The sequence below is a fragment of the Myotis myotis genome, unplaced genomic scaffold (assembly GCF_014108235.1).
Source record: "Myotis myotis isolate mMyoMyo1 unplaced genomic scaffold, mMyoMyo1.p scaffold_m19_p_1, whole genome shotgun sequence".
Lineage (NCBI taxonomy): Eukaryota > Metazoa > Chordata > Mammalia > Chiroptera > Vespertilionidae > Myotis > Myotis myotis.
In genome coordinates, this window is record NW_023416313.1 from 192,582,645 (window position 1) to 192,599,916 (window position 17,272).

The 17,272-nt window shown below is 37.0% G+C and overlaps 1 protein-coding gene across 1 annotated transcript in view; it reads right to left on the reverse strand.

Moving 5' to 3' along the window:
- CUNH14orf39 (chromosome unknown C14orf39 homolog) overlaps positions 1-17,057 on the reverse strand; it is a 39,052-nt gene extending 21,995 nt beyond the window's left edge. The window contains exons 1-9 of the mRNA XM_036355380.1: positions 16,959-17,057; positions 16,137-16,193; positions 15,984-16,040; positions 14,903-15,029; positions 8,782-8,871; positions 4,530-4,717; positions 4,397-4,439; positions 2,336-2,456; positions 1,154-1,233 (exon numbers count right to left, since the gene is read on the reverse strand). Of these exons, the coding sequence (XP_036211273.1) occupies positions 1,154-1,233; positions 2,336-2,456; positions 4,397-4,439; positions 4,530-4,717; positions 8,782-8,871; positions 14,903-15,029; positions 15,984-16,040; positions 16,137-16,185 (755 nt within the window). The 5' untranslated portion in view covers positions 16,186-16,193; positions 16,959-17,057. The remainder of the gene's footprint in view (positions 1-1,153; positions 1,234-2,335; positions 2,457-4,396; positions 4,440-4,529; positions 4,718-8,781; positions 8,872-14,902; positions 15,030-15,983; positions 16,041-16,136; positions 16,194-16,958) is intronic.
- Positions 17,058-17,272: the final 215 nt, after the last annotated feature.

A 17,272-nucleotide genomic window follows, 5' to 3' on the forward strand; every position in this document is an offset into this window, starting at 1 on the left:
TGATGATTAAATAATTTAAATATATTACTTGATAATAACTATCAAAATCTATATCAAATAAAAGGACTAGTTACATAAGTTCTGTTCAATATAAAGAATTTTCATATTAAAAATTTGTCAATAGCCTGGCCGATGTGAGTGTCAACCTTTGAACTAGGAGGTCACGGTTCGATTCCTGGTCAGGGCACATGCCTGAGTTTCAGGCTTGATCCCCAGTGTGGGGCATGTAGGAGGCAGCTGATCAATAATTCTCTCTCATCATTGATGTTTCTATCTCTCTCTCCCTCTCCCTTCTTCTATGAAATCAATAAAAATATATTTTTTAAAAATTTGTCAATAAAGTGAGATTCTGTACATTTACTATTTTTTTCTAATCAATTTGATTTACAAAATTAAAGACACATTACTGTGAATGTGAGACATGGGAGAGGGGGAATCAAGAAAATAACAGACCCAAGAAAGTGGAATCAGGAAAATTAATTTGGGAGAGGAATGTGTTGAAAAATCAGGATAAAAGCAATGGCGCCATAGGAGAGAAACTTAAGAAGAATGAAAAAGGGTATAGGCAGATGAGAAAAACAGAAAGTTTATCAGACATAGCAATAGTAATACATCTGTTTTTTCATCACACAATAACAGACAAAATCAATCTTTTTTTAAATGCCTCCAGCACTGATGTCTATTTTATCACCATTAGGATGAATGACAAGGAAACACATGATGCCACAATTCAGTAGCATTTTGGCTCATCTTCACTCTCTCTGGCAAAGGAAGAACTGGTCAAGCTGGTGACAGGATGATAAAAAGGTAAGTATGTTGCTGCTCCTACTATTTTCCCATTGCTGACTCATCATGGAAAACTGGATGAAATATACAACTGACAGGTTATAAAACAGTGAATATGCTGCTGCTATCCCATTTCTCTTTACAAATTATCCTTGGCTGTACTAAATAACAAGCAAATTTGAAAATCAGCCCATTGTACTTAAAGGTATAAATTAATTTTTCATAAGAAATTAATAGAAAATAGCACGCACAAAATATGAATATAGATTCTGTATAAATATCAGTGGCTTGGGATAAAATATAGAATAAAATTGTTAGGTGGAGAATATTTGTTCACATAAAATCCCATTTTAAAGTTTACCTATACCTTTCTTTCAATTCCTTTCTTTTTTCTATATTTTTAGTATTCTCTTCCAGATTCTTAGTTTCATAAAATCTTGTAATCTGCTAAAAATAAAAATGATAAAGCAAAATAAAATGATTACTTGCAAAGTATTAAGGAACATGCTTTACCTTAACTAATAAATATGATTTTTCTATATTACCACAAGATTTATATTGTAGCAAGTATAAGCTATTGTTTAGTGAAAGTTGTTAAATTAACAATAAATCCTACTTCTTTAATTTTTCCTTACAACTCCATTAGCAAACCTAGATTTCAATGAACTTCCACCTTTTAACTTTTTTTATTTTTTATTTATTTATTGACATTTACACTTTTTTAAAAAGGACAGTTAGAAGCAACATAGAGATTCCCTACTTAGAGACATAATTACCACAAACTTTAAAGGAAGTCAAATTATATTACTTATCTTGAACCTCATACCTATGAATGATCAATATACCATATAACACAATTTTCAGAAAATTAGCTATTAAATTTTTCTCAAAATTTTGAAAAATTTAGACTTTGATTTGTTCACATACCTGTCAATGAAAGCCACATTTCAATAGATGGCACTAAAAATATATTCAAAAGCCTGACTGGTGTGGCTCAGTTGGTAGGAGTGTTGTCCCATGCATTGAAAGGTGGCAGGTTTGATTCCCATCAGGGCCCATACCCAGGTTTCAAGTTAGGTCCCCCAGTCAGGGTGTGAACATGAGGCAACCAATCAACGTTTCTCTCTTTCTCCATTCCTATTTCTAAAATCAATTTTAAAAATGTACTCAGGAAAATATCATGTACCATCAATCTTAAAGGCTAAACTAGTTCTAGCCTAGCTCTATAAAGATTATAGTCATACATTTTCAAAATTAAGTCCTTTAAACCATTTACTGTCTTGTTCTCTTTTAATGCCTTTAAATTTTTGTTATTAAGCTAGATGATAATTTTTCATCATTTTCTTCCTCAGCCCCCAAAGAAAGTTAAACTAGTCCCCAAAATCCAGAGTTGGATATACTCAATACCTACATTTTGGCTCCAAAGGCAATCTGAGGCAAACAAATTATCATATGCCCTTGTCCATACTGAGGCTCTTTAAAAATAACTCTTCTAAGACCTTAAAGTAATATACCATTACACTTATACATTTATACACATAACATATACCTGGTTTAAATATTTAATTTCTATTTCCACTTCATCTACTTCTTTCTTCAATTCACATGAAATTTTGGAAAAATTGTTGGCATGTCTAAGAATATCTTGTGTTTTACATCTCAAATTAACACTTATATGTTAAGGAACTATGTTATGCAAACAGATTTTACATTTATAATACATATATCAGAAATAATATCATGTAACATTTATATATACTTATGTTCCACATAAACAATAATTAATATTACTAACAGTATATGAAAACAGAATATAAACATCTGTCAAACTGACAAAGAAAATTTATTGTTTATCTATGTTATATATTGAGCTTACAGTAAAAATAACATTTCAGCCCTAACCGGTTTGGCTCAGTGGATAGAGCACTGGCCTGCAGACTGAAGGGTTCAGGTTCAATTCCAGTCAAGGGCACCTAACTTGATTGCAGGCTTGATCCTCAGCCCCAGTCCAGGTACACATGGGAGGCAACCAAATCGATGTGTCTCTTTTTGTGTCTCCCCCACTCCCTTCCACTCTCTCTCTCAAAATTATCCTCTGGTGAGGATTAACAAAAAGAAAACACATTTCATCCAAAATACTTAAGATTTTTTTCTTTCAGTTAAGTATTTTTACAGTGTGGTTTTTTGCTTTTGTTTTTTTTTACCCAAGTTCATCATGTCATTTGGCATGACTAATAATAAACAACCAATTCAGGTTCAAATCTAATTTCCCGTGTTTCCACATTATTTATTTTTTCCAAAATCAACATTAAAAATTCACCCTTTTCCTGCTCTGTAAGGTTCATCAGTGTACCCTGCAGAATTCAGAAGACAGCTAGAACTTCTATCTGGACTTTCTGCTTGAACTGAATTTATACCCAATTTCAAGTAGAGAATTTTTCAGCTGTTAATAGATATTCTGCATGGTTATTAGCTACTACAATTCCCTAAGTTACTCTAAAATTCATTTAGTAGAATATAAAAATAAATACTAATAGGACAGTAAACAAAAACTCCATAGAAAATCTGTCAGGCCTTTTCTATTCTGCCTTAAAATATGACTTGTATGAACATAAAATTTCAGATGAACATTATTTATAATGCTATGCCATTATCAAAAGTATCAATTTAAATTTTAAGGTATAGACATCTAAATCATCTCCCTACCTGTAATACCTCTTCTTGTTTGCCATGCATTCATACATCTCATCCCTCCTACATCCAACTCCCTACTGCTGTACCTTCTGCATCTACTAACCTCTGCCCTTTCCTATTGAGAAGTTAAAACATAAATGGGCAGCAGATGAACAACCAAGAACAGAAAAAGCTAAAACCCAAACACGGAGAGAGCAAGCAGCAAAGGAATAAAAGGGTAATTGAGGATGAAGCAGAATGAAGAAAGGTAGAGTACAGGGATAAAGAAGACTTAGTACTAACAGTGGAGTTATAATCTGATAGGAAAGCATATGAAGGATTGTGGAGGTTGGAAGAGGATTAAAGTTCCAAATTCATCACCAGGCAAGATCTTGACAAACAAATGAGACTTAGACCAATTAAGAATTACTTAAGACTCTAAGACAATGCCACTGTATCAAACTATTTGCCTACTCATCTCTCTCCCTACTAAAAGCTCCTTGCAAGAAAGCTCTGTATCTTCTTGAGCACTGTCTGGCACAAGGCAGATACCTAATGAATTTCTATAGGTGAATGAATGAATGTGACTCCACCTCCTGACCGCTTTCCATCCTAACAAGTTAGAATCAACTACTTAATTGGAATTCTTTCTTTGGTAAGACAGAGCAAGATGACTTTTTCATTGGTTTGGTTTCTAAGACATACCACTTAAAGCCAGATACATATAGCACTTCATTCTGATTAAAATTCCCTCTTCTAATCACATGCACATATATGAAAATTAATCCCAGATGAACTTTAAAGTAAACTCTAAAATTTTTGAATTAAACCAAAAACAAACCCATGTGATTCTCACCAAAGAAACACAATAACAATTAAAATGCAGAAATAATACTTATCTAATAAAAATTCTAAGTAGAAATACTATTGTGGATACATATGTAATGTCCATTTAGTAAGTGATGGAAAAGGAGCAGGCACTGAAAAACAAAGTTGTATTTTAGATTGAGTTATTATTTTCATTATAAAGATGTCACTATTAAAACAATATACAATAAAAATGTTAATACCTAGAAATTCCATAAAAATAGTTTCATTCATTTTTAGTTGTTCAGTATATGCCAACACTCTGTTTTGAACTTCTTCATGTTCTCTTTTCTTCTCATAATATTCACGTGAAAGAGGTGCTTCTGAGTATTTTAGTTGGTATTGCTTCAAAACATCTTTATACTGACATATATAACCATGGTACATTTTTCTGTTAAAATTTTTAAAAATGATGTCATCATCAGAGTATATTTTAAAACTATCACTTGTTAAAGTCTACTAAATTAAGCATAAAAGGAAAGTCTAATACCTACTTATCCCTGCTTCCCTAAATACTGTTTGTCCTTCAGATTTTCCTTAACTCTATCACACTTTCCAACTCTTATACTTTTTCTTCACTACCTGAGTTATTCACTCCTTAATCCACTTCTACTTCCGTTCTCACCATTCTGATGAAACTACCCTTCCCAAGGTCACCGATGAGCTAATTTGTTGAACTCAGTGATCTCTTTTTAGCTCTCCAACTGACATTACAGAACCTGGCTCTTTTTAAAAATATATTTTTGATTAACTTTTTTAGAGAGAGAGGAAAAGAGAGGGGGGGAGAGAGACATGATGTGAGAGCGAAACATATATGGGCTGCTTCCTGCATTCCCCCCACCCCCACCCCCTGCACCAGGGATTGAGCCTGAAACCAGGCATGTGCCCTGACTGGGAATCGAACTGGCAACCTTTTGGTGCATGGGATGACACCCAACTAACTGAGCTACACTGGCCAGGGTACAACCTGATTCTTTTGATCACTTCTTGAATTTCTATTCTCCCTGAGTTCTGAGTCTCTATTCTCCCCAATTCAGCTACTTCTACAACTACGGCTTTTAAATCTTCTTCAATTATCTAAGCCAAAATGATTACAAAAAGTCATGTTCTATGTGTTAGAACTCTGGTTTCACAACCATTCTGGTATACTTCAAAACTATTTTAGAAAGAAAATTTCAGCACTGTTTGGAACTCCATTCCAACTCAGGTAGAAGTGGGTGGTCATCTATTTAGGTACAAGTCTTGAGTGAGACAGTTAATTCTTGCAAAATGATATTAACTCTTTCTTCTCATTTGACCTTTGCTTGCTCTACAGTAGGGGGTCAGTGACTATGACCTATGGGGCAAATCTAACCTGCCACCTGTTTTTGTATGGCCTATTAGCTAAAAACGTGGTTTTTTTTAACATTTTTAAATGATTGAAGAAAATAAAAAGTATAATAATATTTCATCACACATTAAAGTTGTATGAAATTCAACCCTAGCCTGTTTGGCTCAGTGGATAGAGCATCAACCCGTAAACTGAAAGGTCCCAGGTTCGATTCCAGTCAAGGGCAGGTACCTCAGTTGCAGGCTCAATCCCCATCCTGGTTGGGGCTCATATAGGAGGCAACCAATCATTGTCTCTCTCACATCAACGTTTCTCTCTCTGTGTCTCTCCCCCTCCCTTCCACTCTCTCTAAAAATCAATGGAAAAATATCCATTAACCAAAAAAAAGATTTAAAAATGTTATGTGAAATTCAAACTGTAATGTTCATCAACCAAGTTTTATTGGAATAGTCATTCATTTCTATATTGTCTAAAGTTGCTCTTGCACCACAACAGCCGAGTTCAGTAGTTACAACAGAGACTGTATAGCCCACAAAGCCTAAAATATTCATTATCCTCTTTTTACCCAAATTCTTATAAAATACTTAGCTTCAAAAATTAATACTCATAGAAAATGTTCTAAAAATATATAATCTTCATGTTCCTCAAAATTTTATAAATTTTATAAATTAAGCCATACTATATGGGGAAATTATTTTAAAATACAATAATGGTTATCTCACTTCAGCACAGGAGTAAAGAAGAACAAGTATTCATAAACTGCTTGTATAGTGAGAAGAAAAGTAGGGCTAACAGCCTTGTACTAGCAGGTCTGAATCTTGAGAATGTTTTAATTTCTTAATATTACCAAACTCTGTTCCCTTTTAACCAGATAAAGCAGTTGATCCTATTCCTCTAAATGCATATTTGCTAATTAGGTGCTAATTTAGGGAAAATACCTGTAAGAAAACTGAGTCTGAGATACCAGTTCCTGATGAGATTAGCATACCACATCTGTCCTATTCATATTACATATTCCTGCCCACTCTTCTAACATATTCTGTATAGGAACTCTGAGAGAGCCCAGCATAGCCAAGTCATGATTCAAGAAGAGTCATTACTATCTTATCTGTTGCCAACTATACTAGTCTTTGTGAATGCCTGGGACAGGGATGGGAGATTAGGAAAAACAAGGAGCTGGTGCCTTTACTTCTTTCATTACCCATGATACCAACAAATAGACTCTATTCTTTTTATAGATGCCTGGTATTGACTCATCAACTCAATCAACCCATGTGGCTGGTTTAAGAAAGAAAAATACAGCTTTAACAAATAGCTATGGAGAGCTAAAAGAAGTAATCCACAACAAACAAGATCAAAAAAGTCCATGTTTGTACTGGTTTTCATTAGCCCCTCATAGAATCATTTTAATAACTTTTATAACCAAGGCTTGCATTGAGAGATGTTATCAGAAGCAATAATATATATTTTATTTTGGGGAGAACATTGAAGATACTGATTATCATATTGCATAATTTCCCCTTTATGAGAACCAAGAGGAGAAATTTCTCTCAATTCTTATTACCAGGAAAAACCTCTACTTATCCTAAGCAATTGAACTGGTTTTTGTTTTTAAAATGATTACTCTGAATTCCAAACAGATCACATTTCCATAATGTCTTGGCTACTACTAGGAATTTCAAAGCCTAATTTATGTCTATATCTAACAAATATGCAAAACCATGTAGTATGAATTTCTATCCTGATCAAAGGCTTCATTTTTCTATATTATCCTTACTTCTCTGTAGCCTTGACTTTTATATTTAGTTTTAACACTGTGGTACTATTTATACAAAGTATCTCAAATGCTTTTTGGGTGAAAGCATGGTCTATAAATGACAAAGTAACAGTCTCCTTTACTAATTCCACCCTCTGCCTTTTCCTTGAATGATCATGTATTCTACCTTTCTCTTATTTTTGCTCTATACATTTTTCTGGGCTATCTCATCTATTTTCATGATTTCAAAAGCCAATGAAGATCAAATCTATACCTTCAGTCTCTACCTTCTTTTAATATGAAGGGTATTGCAGTATCAGCAGTGAGACTGGCACTACCAAGTTCCTTCCCTGGGAACTATACTCAGCATCTCATTATCAAGCCACCATAACCTTGAACTGTGCCTGTGAACAGCTGTTCTTTATCTCAATTTACTTTGTGCATTCCTACTTTTACTATAATGTTAATGTTATTTGGTTTTATGTGTTATTTGGTATGATTTAATAGATTATTTTTAAGTCCAGAAATGCTCAAAAATGTTTCCATATAAATTGATGGTAACTGCTTCTTCACTTAACGCCATCTCAGCTTATGAAGGATTTCATAAGAATGCTCTATTTTTGGGTTGTGGGTAAAACCTGTATTCCAAATTTTTCATAAACTAAATCTACAGCTAACTAGTCTCCCAGATGCTTGCTTATAACAATGTAGTCATAACTGAAGCACTATTAATTGAAGCACTCTGCTACAGCAATTGCTATTGATAGTTTCTATTTAAGGACATATGTAAACAAATTCAGGGTTTGATAGAGCTATATAACAAATAGGTAGGCCTTTAATGGTACCCCAAGAGTCCAAAACATTGCTTTACTTGACCAGAGGGAAGGAGAAGTGAGGACTAGGTGAAGGTGGACAAAGAGGGGAAAAATGGAGACATCTATAATAATATAAACAATGAAAATAAAGTTAAATAAAAACAAAACAAAAAACTACACCCCCCCCCACTGTACAAAATTTCTGCATTCTTACAAAGCATATCCTATTAATACTTACAGGATTGATAAACTTAAATATAGGTACTTGCTCTGGCTGGTGTAGGTCAGTGGTTAGAGCATCAGCCTGTTTACCAAAGGACCTCAGTTTCTACTCCCAGTCATGGGCACATACTTGGGTTGCAGTTTTGACCCCCGCCCCAGTCAGGGCATGTGTGGGAGGCTACCACTCAATGTGTCTCTCTCACATCGATGTTTTTCTCCCCCCCCCCTTTCTTTCTCCCCCTTATCCCCCTCCCTCCCTTCCACTCTAAAAATCAATGGAAAAAATACCCTCAGATGAGGTTTAACAAATTAAAAGCATTTATATACTGTACTTGTCTTTTTCAATTGTTTCCTGATAAATAGTAAATTGGTCCTTCATATAGTCTTCATATTTATGAAAAACATCACATGTTGGCTTCCAGCTAAGGAAAAAAATATTATAATTAGCATCTCAGAATGATAAATGAATTGTTAGAGATAATGAAAATGAATGCAACCATTTAAAAATAAACAAATTTTTCCCTTCCTGGAGAAAACAAGCTTACATCAAGAAAAATAGTCCCATCTCCCATCATCACTACCATCCTTCATGCAATCATACATATGCTCAAATATCATTATCTGTTAAGCTATAACAATAAAAGCATAATATGCAAATTGACTGACCGAACAGCAGAACCACCGTCTGGCTGACCTTCCAGACGACCATGCTATGACATGCACTGGCACCAGGCCAGCCAAGGCAGGTGCAATGCGATTAGTGGAGGGGGGGAAGTGGGGCCTGCCATCGCCCCATGATCGTCCCACAGAGGGATGCCAAGGCTACCTGGCCAGGTGGTGCTGTGGAAGGTGGGCAGGGCCTCCCACTGCGGGGCCATCGATCACGGGGCTCCCAGAATGCAAGAAGGCACAGGCCAGGCTGAGGGACCCTCCCACCCTCGAGTTCACAAATTTCATGCACAGGGCCTCTAGTTTTTACATAAAACCCATTTTGGAATCGTAACTAGGGAAGCAGCAACTGTAACATGACTTGACTGTGTACATATTGCTATGGCATTTCTAGAATATCCTCTGCAACACTGCAACATCCGGCTTTCTTTCTCATCATACTTCTAAGGTCTTGGCTAAGAAATTCTTTTGGAGTAAGCATTCAAAGAGCTAGGATAAGGCCTAAAGAGAGATTTTTTCTCCTTTGAAACTTAAAAAGCCAGGTTGTTACACCCTCCTGAACTAAAAAAGAAACTAGACCAAAATGAATTATAAATGAATTATAAAATCAGATGGTAATAGTAAAATAAATATTCACCTTATACATTTTTATTACATGACTCAAAAAGTGTTACCAATGTGAAAAATCTAAAATTAGCATATATCATGGCAGCCTCCATTCTACGTATTGTTCAAATATTTTCTCTAGCTCTTCTTTCTAATCTTTTTTATTTTTTCAGATTCAAAAAGTATAAATGCCCACTTTGGAAGCACAGAATATCATCCATATAGTTTCAACACTGAAAAAATAACTAATATTATTGTTTTAATAAATTGCTTCCTTTTGCCTTTTGTATCAATTTAGGGTGTCTTTCTTTTTAATCTGCATGTAGTCATACTTATCCATTTCCTAGGTGATTTCTACTTTTGGTGACATATTTGGAAAAGTTTCTTTCTCTCAAAGATTATGTTGTCATCCATATTTTTTTCTAGCACTATTATGAATTCATCTTTAACATTTAAATTTCTAAACCAGCATGCTGACATCATAAACTAGAAGTGGTCATGGCATTAAACTCAACAGATCCTACTAACGGTCCTCAGAACCCAGCAGAGATGAAATTGTATAAAGTACAATACATCTTGAATACAGCAGGTTCTCAGGCAAAACTATCAGTTCTTTCCCAGTACCCATTGCAGTTAGTTGATGGAAACCACTGGTAAAACCCATTACAATAAAACCTAAATAAAAAAAATTTTTTTTAAAGTTCAACAAGATATAGTTTTTATAGATCAGATAGCCAAAAAATTTAAACAGTACTAATTCCTGTTCTGGCAAGGTTTTGAGGAAATAGAAACTCTCATACCTTGTTGGTCGGAGTATAAAATTAGTATAATCTTTCTGAAGAGCATTTTGACATTATCTATCAAATGTTTAAATGTGCATGCATACTCTTTGATTTAACAATTTCACTTCTAGAAGTTTATCCTATAGCATTAGGCCTATAAATGTGAAAGGATACCTGGACATGTTGCTTATAATACAAAAAAACTGAAAACAACCTAAATGTCTATTAATAGAAGAATGGTTAAATAACTTAGGATACATCAATACTAAAAAATACTATGGAGCTGATAAAAAAAAAATGAAGCCTATAAATAATCATTACATATATAATATCATTTACATTACATATTGTTAAAATTTAAAAAACAAGTTGAAGAATAAATATGGTATACTTCCATCTTTGTAAAAAAAGATATGTAGATAGATGTGCATGCAGTATCCTATATAATAAAAGGCTAATATGCAAATAGACCAAATGGCGTAATGACCAGTCACTATGACACGCACTGATCACCAGGGGGCAGATGCTCAACACAGGAGATGCCCCCTGGTGGTCAGTGTGCTCCCACAGGGAGAGCACCGCTCAGCCAGAAGCTTGGCTCACCTCTGCGGCAGCACTAAGGATGTCCGACTGACAGCTTAGGCGGGGAGCGGGCCTAAGCCGTCAGCCAGACATCCCCCAAGGGCTCCTTGACTGCGAGAGGGCACAGGCCGGGCTGAGGGGACCGCCCCCCCCAAGTGCATGAATTTCATGCACCAGGCCTCTAGTATGTAATAATATTGAAAACTTATTAAAAAGGTCTGAAACGGCCCAGCCAGTGTGGCTCAGTAGTTTGATCACTGACCCATGAACCAAGAGATCACTGTTCGATTCCCAGTCAGGGCCATGACCAGGTTTCAGGCTCAATGTCAAGAATAACTATGATTTTTTTAAAAAAAGGAATGAGGTAAAAACCAAAAAGGCTTATTAAAATTTTGAATAACAAAATATTTTAAAACAAATATGAATCTAAGATATAGTACTTAATATAGACAATGATCCACATAAAATTAAATACAAAAAACTTAACACATTTTTTTCATATATTTTAAAAATCTTTATTGTTGAGAGTATTACAGATGTCCCCTGCATTTCCTCCCTCCACCCAGTTCCCACCCTGCTCCCAGGACTTCGCCACCCTATTGCCTGTGTCCATAGGCAATATATCTATAATAGTAAAAGTGTAATATGTTAATTAGACCAGACAGCCAAAAAACCTTCCAGACGAAGCTGGGGCTGCAAGGGCCAAACTCCTTGCACGAATTTCATGCATCAGGCCTCTAGTAAGCATATAAAATCTTTGGTTAATCTCTTCCCATCCCCCAATCATCCTTCCCTCTGAGTTTCGTCAGTCTGATCCATGTTTCCATGCCTCTGATTCTATTTTGTTCATCAGTTTATTCTGTTCATTAGATTTCTTGTTCATTTAATTTTTAGATTCAGTTGTTGATAGATATGTATTTATTGCCATTTTATTGTTCACATTTTCTTCTCCTTCTTTCTCTTAAAGAATACCCTTCAACATTTCATGTAATACTAGTTTGGTGATGAACTCCTTTAGCTTTTTCTTGTCTGTGAAGCTCTTTATCTGATCCTCAATTCTAAATGAGAGCTTTGCTGGGTAATCTTGGTTGTAGATCCTTGCTATTCATCACTTTGAATATTTCTTGCCACTCCCTTCTGGCCTGCAAAGTTTCTGTTGAGAAATCAGCTGATAGTCATATGGGTGCTCCTTGGTAGGTAACTAACTACTTTTCTTTTGCTGCTTTTAAGATTCTTTGTCTTTAGCCCTTAGCATTTTAATTCTGATGTGGCTTGGTGTGGGTCTCTTTGGGGTCCTCTTCTTTGGGACTCTCTATGCTTCCTAGGCTTGTAAGTCTATTTCTTTCCACTGGGTAGGGGAAGTTTTCTGTCATTAATTCTTCAAATAGGTTTTCAATATCTTGCTCCCTCTCTTCTCCTCTGGCACCTCCATCATGTGAATGTTGATACTCTTGAAGTTGTCCCAGAGGGTCCTTATACTACCTTCATATTTTGGGATTATATTTATTTATTTATTTATTTATTTATTTATTTATTTATTTATTTTCACTCTTCTGATGGGGTGTTTTTTGCTTCCTCATATTCCAAATCATTGATTCTCGAAATCCTCTACTCTCCTGTTGAATCCCTGTAAATTATTTCTTATTTCAGTTAGAGTATGCTTAATTTCTGACTGGTCCTTTTTCATATCTTTGAAATTCTCACTACGATCCTTGAAGTCTCACCAAGACCCTTGAAAATCTCATTAAGATCTCTGACTGGTCCTTTTTCATATCTTTGAAATTCTCACTACAATCCTTGAAGTCTCACCAAGTCCCTCGAAAATCTCATTAAGGTCCCTGAATAACCAGAGTTCAACTATAATTTTGAACTCTGTATCATTATTTTGAACTCTGTATCCAGCAGTCTCTGCATTTTGGCTGCTTCCCTGTGTTTGTTTCTATGTGTTTTGTAGAGCTGTTACATCTCCTGGAATTGGCAGAGTGACCTGTGTATTAGGTGTCCTATGGGGCCCAGTGGCTAAGCCTCCCCAGTCACCTGAGCTGGGCACTCTAGGTGTGCCCCTGTGTGGGCTGTATGCAGTCTTGTTGTAGTTGAGCTTTGATTGCTGTTGGCGTCCCTGGGAGGAATTGACCTCTAGGCCAATTGGCTATGAGGACCAGCAGCGTCTACAATGGAAGAGCTTCTGTGCAAGAGATACCCCTGTGGAGAAGGATTTGTTTCTGTGGAGCTTTGGTGCTCACTGAATCTGTCCCTTGAATGTATCACTTGTGAATGTGTACAGTGGTAATCTGGTATGGTCTGAAGCTGTCCATCAGTGCACTGGCTCTGGAGCCTCCCAGGAGGTACAAAGTCAGCCATTGCCTGAGGCCATCCATCAGGAGCTACCATGACCTGCAAATGGCTCTACTTGTGTTGGGCAAGAGCCTAGGTGATGCCCAGCTTTGAAGCAAGGCAGGCTGGTGCTAGTGCCGGCTCTTGGGCCTTTTATTGGTAGGTTTGGAGCATGCTGATGCCAGCTGCTGCTTGTTTAAGAGATTTTAGCAAAGTCTGAACACTGACCCAGGACAGGCCATTCATATGGAAAAGCAGCTGCAAACAGCTTGGATGGGGCTGCAAATTGGATGGGGTGGGGTTTCAGGGAATTACCAGAGCAGAGTGAACAGTGTGAGCCATGCTCATGGAAACTCAGTTATGGCTGCCAGTTAGCTCTGCAACAGGGGAGGACCCAGCACAGGAACAATGACCCCTGTGAGCAGCCCTGTCTGAGAGAAAGCAGCCCCTAGTTCCTGCCCCAATGCCAGACAGTCCAGTTCTTCCCCATATGTCCCAGATTCCCCCAAAGCTTCCACCTGGTTCTGAAGCTCAGAGGAAGCGGGATCATCTAAGTTTGTGCACAGGCCCTTTAAGAGAACACCCGGGACTCCCAACAGCCTCTGTGTCACTCAGCCACATCCCCACTGGTTTTTACAGCACAAAGTTACAGGGACTTCTCTTCCCAGCTCTGGAACCCTGGGCTAGGGGTCGGGTGTGGGTCTGAGCCCCCCTTCTTCTCACAAGAAGCCTTGGAGATAACCCTCCTGATTAAAAAAATGCCACACCTAGGCGTTGGACCAGCACGTTCCATGCCTCCACCCTTCCTACTGGTCTTAATGTGCTTTTTTCTTTTTTGCTCTAGTTGTAGGACTTCCATTCAGCCAGCCGTTAAAGATGGCTCTGAATGACTGTTGTTCTGTATTTTAGTTGTAATTTATATGTGGCTGTAGGAGGCGATGAGTACTAGTGTTTACCCTTGCCACGTTGGTTCTCCTCTCTAACATTTTATTTTTAAGTATTTGTATATACAATAAAGTCCCATTAACAATTCTTTATTTCAAAATGGTTATATCTTACAATGGATTTAAGTATTAGAATCTAAAACCTGATGCCATATTGAAATAATTCTTAACATATTGAATACTTTTATTTTGGAAAGCTACTAATTTTAGGCTAGATTCTACTAGACAAAAATACAATCTTGAAAATTCAAAGATGTAAATTATTTCAAATTTATTTATGTAATAGTAATTTTATATACTGAATCTAGATTATTCAAAATTCAGTATTTAGACTAGTTGGATCTGAATTAGAGATCTTGTAGCACTTTTTTTCTTTTGAACTTCCTGTGATCCCTTCTTACAAGGCAATTTAAGACTTAATTCATCATTGTGCTAATATAAAATACTATTATAAAACAGCAGTTTCTAAACTCAGAAACCTTGAATAAAAGAATCTAGTGACAATTATTCAAAGTTCTTTTCTTTCAAATACTCACTTACTACAGTTGTCTTTGATTTCCTTACTATGTTTACAGTAATAACCAATTTCCTCATCTGTTGTATTTATAGTTTCCTGTATCTTACAAATTATTGCTTTATTTTGTTTAATATCTTCAACGCTTTCTGAAAAAAAAAAGAAAATATTTATTTTCTTAAGGTAAAAAGCATAAAATTAAAGTAAACAAATACAATAGAAAAAAAGAGTTTGGCAATTTACCTAAAAGGAAGATAGCCAGAGAATGGAGCAAAAATGAGATGGGAAGGGCCCTATACTGAAAAGCACAGAACCAAAGCCAGGCTTGCTCCTACCTAGACCCATAAGCTAAGGATTTGTGTTTGGGATTGAAGAGAAAGATAAACATCCTTTTTTATTGTAAGAAGGTTAGAGTGATATCTAAGATCAATGGTATCTAATGAAGCCATGAGTTCATGTAAATGTTTACTCATATATGATTCTAACATAAGTTTTGACAAATGTGAAATTTCGATTCAATTCCATGTCAATTAATTATTAAATGCACCTTCAACTCATTTCTTTTTAATAGTGACTAAAACAGATAAAAGTAAAATATAGTTTCTTAAAAAGATTAAAATAAAATTTTAATAACCTGTATTCTGTTGCAGAAAAGACAACTAAATTCTACCTTTTCAGAACGATTAAGAAATTAATGGTTCTATTTTATTTTCATAGTTTTTCTGTAGAATCTTAAAGTACTGTATTTATGTAATTTGCTTTGCCATCTCACTCTTAATATTATTTTCAGTATTATCATCCCTGAAAAATATGGCATCCATCAATCCTGACCCCTGACTCACTCAAATGTTTGAAATAACCTGTGTTATTTGAGAAAAATATTACTTTCAATTGCACTTAGAGGGTCATTTCAGCTTAAAGCAAAATTCTTCTACACAAATTAAATACTGAATACAGAATAGGACATTATTAGGCACTCAATAGAACTGGCACAAAAGTTATAATGCCAACTGTAAGTTACCCTAAGCAAGGCAACCACATATTACCTTGCATGCCATAAGAAATTAAAAACTAAGACATTTTTATCATGCAAAACTACTTACTATTAATTCGTCGAATCATATCTTCTTTAGTACTTATATCTTGCTCATACTGAAAAACTAAAATAAATAATTCTTTTGTGACCACTTCATTGTTAAAATAGCAAGTGATCATACAAATAATTCCATAATTCTTTATTTTTATTTCATACCTACCAAATTCTAGCAAAAGTCTGTCCAAACTGACAAGTAGGCTGTCATTCATCTTGGATACTGTGTTTAAGAAAAAAAAAAAATTATCAGGAAGGATTTTCTGAAGTCCTATGCAAAACAGCACATATTCAGTAAGGCATTTGTTAACATAGCATTATTACAGGAAAATGTGGATGCAGCAAGAACCGGGGAGGGCAGAGACCTCGTGGGCACCTCACCCAATACTTGCTGAACGCTGCTGCCTGGCAGACTTCCGGGGGAGCCTCACACTTGTTTATAGGTGCTTGTCTGAATGTTCTGGAGCCCACAGACACCCAGAGCTCTCAAAAGAACATGCCCTATGAAATAAGTATCTCTGAATATGTCCTTTCCGAATGTGTCCTTCTAGGAGTAGCAAGACGGCTAAGGAAAGCCCCTGACCAACCTACAGCCACTGTGCGCTTAGAATCGACCACCGAGGACGCAGAAGGCGGGGGTCTCCCGGGACCGCCACGTCCGCTTACGCCCGAGGCGCGCTTCGCCCCCCTCCTAACCCACCCAGGTTCCGGAGCCTCCTAACCCGGTTCCGGAGCGGCCCTTCCGTGCTCTGTGGCAGGAACAGCGTGTTTCCCTTCACCTGAGTCCGCCCACACTCCGCCCACGCGGCGGCGCCCACGGAGTCGGCCGCCCTATGGCGGAGGCCGGCACGCGCCTGGAAGTTTCTAGAAGCCCCTAGAACGCGACCTCCCGCTGTTTTCTGGAGACAGGGCCCGCCAGCTTCCCAACCTCACAGCCACCGGCGGGGGAATAACTGCCACACACAGCTCCTTTTCCCCTCCACCTCACCGGCCCCTGGGGACCGAACGTCCACTCCCTTCCTTTCCCGGGTCCCAGAATCCACTCAGAATCGAACGCCCGGCACGCGAAGGCAGCCGCCAACCCGGAACTGCCCGCTGGGCCCCGCAGAGGAGCTGAAGAGCCAGATCCAAGTCCCGCGAGACTAGCCAGTCACAGCTTCCTCTGGGCCAAGCGGGAGCCAAGCACTTTACCACCCGGAAGCGGGTGCTTTGGGAGCCGGGGAGGATCCCTAAGTGGAGGGCTGGGGAACCTCTCAGAGACGCTCTCGGTTTCTTTAAGGAAGTGTTTTTTGAAGACTACGC